Source organism: Octopus bimaculoides, chromosome 2 (genome assembly GCF_001194135.2).
Source record: "Octopus bimaculoides isolate UCB-OBI-ISO-001 chromosome 2, ASM119413v2, whole genome shotgun sequence".
Taxonomy (NCBI): domain Eukaryota; kingdom Metazoa; phylum Mollusca; class Cephalopoda; order Octopoda; family Octopodidae; genus Octopus; species Octopus bimaculoides.
In genome coordinates, this window is record NC_068982.1 from 186,834,683 (window position 1) to 186,837,767 (window position 3,085).

At 39.3% G+C, this 3,085-nt stretch overlaps 1 protein-coding gene across 6 annotated transcripts in view; it reads left to right on the forward strand.

Annotated features, from left to right (window-relative positions):
- Nucleotides 1–3,085, forward strand: part of LOC106874820 (centrosomal protein cep57l1) — a 27,160-nt gene that overhangs the window by 1,272 nt on the left and 22,803 nt on the right. For all 6 annotated transcript variants that reach the window (XR_008263500.1, XM_014922690.2, XM_014922686.2 and 3 more), the window contains exon 2: nucleotides 2,002–2,071. Coding sequence is in view for 5 of the 6 variants with exons in the window: in XM_014922690.2 (XP_014778176.1) it covers nucleotides 2,002–2,071 (70 nt within the window). In the remaining variant the exon portion in view is untranslated. The remainder of the gene's footprint in view (nucleotides 1–2,001; nucleotides 2,072–3,085) is intronic.

Genomic DNA, 3,085 nt, shown 5'->3' on the forward strand with positions numbered 1-3,085 from the left:
TTTCGAGAGTGGAGAGAAGAGATTCAGAAAATTCACACGTCTCTTTATTTTCTCACAACTTTCTGAAATGTTTTTTTTTTTTTCATGAAATTTTCTTTAAATATATTTTAATTGGTGAAGATTACGGTTATATTGGAATTCAATATGAAACGGAAAAAACTTGTTGGGCGCGTAAAAATACATACATACTGATACACACGTGTATCTACAAAATGAAACTGAAGTTTCGAAAAATTTGTGTGACTCAGTATGTATGTAGACGTGCCCAACGTACACATAGGTATTTTTCACATTAAATTCCGATATTATCGTAATCTACACCATCTGAGAGGTATTTGTAGAAGATTTAATTTTTTTAAATATCTATTTTTCTGAAAGTTATGAGGAAACAAAGTCGCGGAGCGGCACACTTGTGTAGGTATGCCTTGTGTGTGTATGTGTGTGTTAGGACAGTTGATAAATGCAACTCAATGAGTATTTATATTTTTTCAATTGTTAGAACGTCTTTATAAACAAACCCTGAAGCACTGAGTGAGTTGGTATCTTAGAAATGAAGAAAATCTTGAATGCAGGAAAATAGCTATGTATTCAGGTAAAATATCTTTATGGATGGGCCACCTTTTTTGCGTTTATAAGGGTATTTTACCTGATCCTTCAAGCCAGGGGCAGACAGAGTATTAAGAATCCTTGGGCACTACTGTTTACCAGGCGCCTTAGCATTGATTTAGTAGAGTTGACATGTAGAGTGTGGGCCCTCGGGCAGTATCCAATTGACCGACTGCTCAGTTTGCCCCTGCTACAAGCTGTTTTCAAAACTATTTTTCTCTATTTGAAATTTTCTTCATTTCACCCCCCACCCCCATTATTTCTACCTGGTACAAACAGTTGTGGGGGTCACCGTGCAACTTGCACAACTGAGTGAGGTGTTGTATTGAGGGAGACAGTTCAGTATGTAAGTAGCCCTTTTCTCACACAAAATATAATTATAGGTAACTGTTGCTGAAAGTTTAAATATGGTTGGCTGCGACATGAATCGTATAAAAAGAAGAAAAAAAACCCACCTGAGAAGCTTTTCTCTAAAATTTAAGGAAAGAAAATCAGTTTCGAATCGTTTAAGATGTTCTGCAGTTTAAATGTCTGACCATATTGAATTTTTAATGTAATTCTAGTTGATTGAAAACACTTTTTTAAAAACAGGGATGAAGCCAGCCAACTTATGTGTGGCCTTTCCTTCTTTGGACACAAAACCCTGCTTGCGAAGACCTGTTGAGGCAAGTGAAATCGAAATCGAAAATCAAACCAAATTCGTTGACTGGCACCCATGCCAACCTTCCTTCATTGGACACTAAACTCAAGTGAGATCGAAACTGAACCAAATTTGATGACTGGCACCCGTGCCAGTGGAGCACTAACAGCACTACCAGAGCAGCAGTCTCACTTCTGTGCCGGTGGCACGTAAAAAAAACACCATTTGAGTGTGGCTGTTGCTAGTACTGCCAGACTGGCCCTCGTGCCAGTGAAACGTAAAAAGTACCCACTACGCTCTGAGTGGTTGGCATTAGGAAGGGAATCCAGCTGTAGAAATTCTGCCAGATCAGATTGGAGTCTGGTGTAGCCATCTGGTTCGCCAGTCCCCAGTCAAATCGTCTGGTTCAATTTCGATTTCACTTGCATCAACAGGTCTTCACAAGCAAGGTTTTGTCTCCAAAGAAGGAAAGGTAAAGGCCACGGGTTATGGTCTCACTTGTCTTGCCGGGTCATATTTCCAAAGGTCTCGGTCACTAGTCATTGCCTCGGTGAGGTCAATGCCATGTTCGAAGGCCGTGCTTCATCACCTCATCCCAGGTCTTCCTGGGTCTAACAGAGATCTTTAGATTCTTGGTATTGTTTGTTGAGGACTGAAGAATTTTCCAGCTCTGAAAAGGTAAGCCAGTCTTTGTGATGCAGTCATTCTGATGCCGAAATAATAATCCTGCTTTTTTTTTTTCTTCTTTGATACAGATGTCTAGTCTTTCAGGTAGTTCTAGCATTGAAATACCATTGGACATTTCTCTTGAAAATCAAGTACAAGGTAAACCATTCCCCATTAACTTTTATCTGTTGTTTCAATCTTTAAACTGCAGCCATGCTTTGGAACCGCTTTGAAGAATTTTTAGTTGAATGAATTGATCGAATCTGTTTTTTTCTTAAGCTTGATACTTATTCTGTCAGTCTCTTTTACTGAACTGCTAAGTTACATGGATATAAACATACCAACATCATTAGAAAATAACTATTTGTAAATCTCACAATGTGAGATATTCAGCAACAGTACTTTGGAGTAAAGATTATTTGCCAACATAACATGGCAGTCCTGGTTTAGGACGAATGTTGCTGTAATTTAACCCCAAGAGGCATCGTCTCCAGCTGGCTATACGACATGATCTGTGTCCTTATGGTGGTGCTAGATTCCCTTGTTCGAAAATATAAGGACACTGATCGTGTCGTATAGCCAGCTGGAGATGATGTATCCTGGGGCTAAATTGCAGCAACATTCGTCCTAAACCAAGACTGCGGTGTTATGTTGGCAAATAATCTTTAATACCACCACCAGTTATCCAAGCTGCAATGGGGGACAAACACAGACACAGAGACACACACACACATACATATTTGCATTCATAGCACCTCTAACCGTTAGCTATACAGAAGCTTTCAGCTTATCAAATTTCCTCGTAACTTTTACGTGCCACCGGCACGAAAACCAGACAAGGCAGCGCTGACATCGGCCACATTTGGATGGTGCTTTTTATGTGCCACTGGCACGGGGATCACAACTACAATTTCCATTTGATTTCATCATCATCATCTTTGTTTAAACATCCGCTTTCCATGCTAGCATGGGTTGGATAATTTGACTGAGGACTATCCTCAGCTGCCTAAATAAATAGAATTTATTTAATCTATTATTTAATTCTATTTAATAATGCAGCTGAGGACAGCTCTGCATTTAAATTGATGTAATGATTGCATTGTTCAATTAAATGGAGTTGCTTGAAACGATCGTACTGCATCACCTCTGGATATCCTGTTGCTTATTTTGATT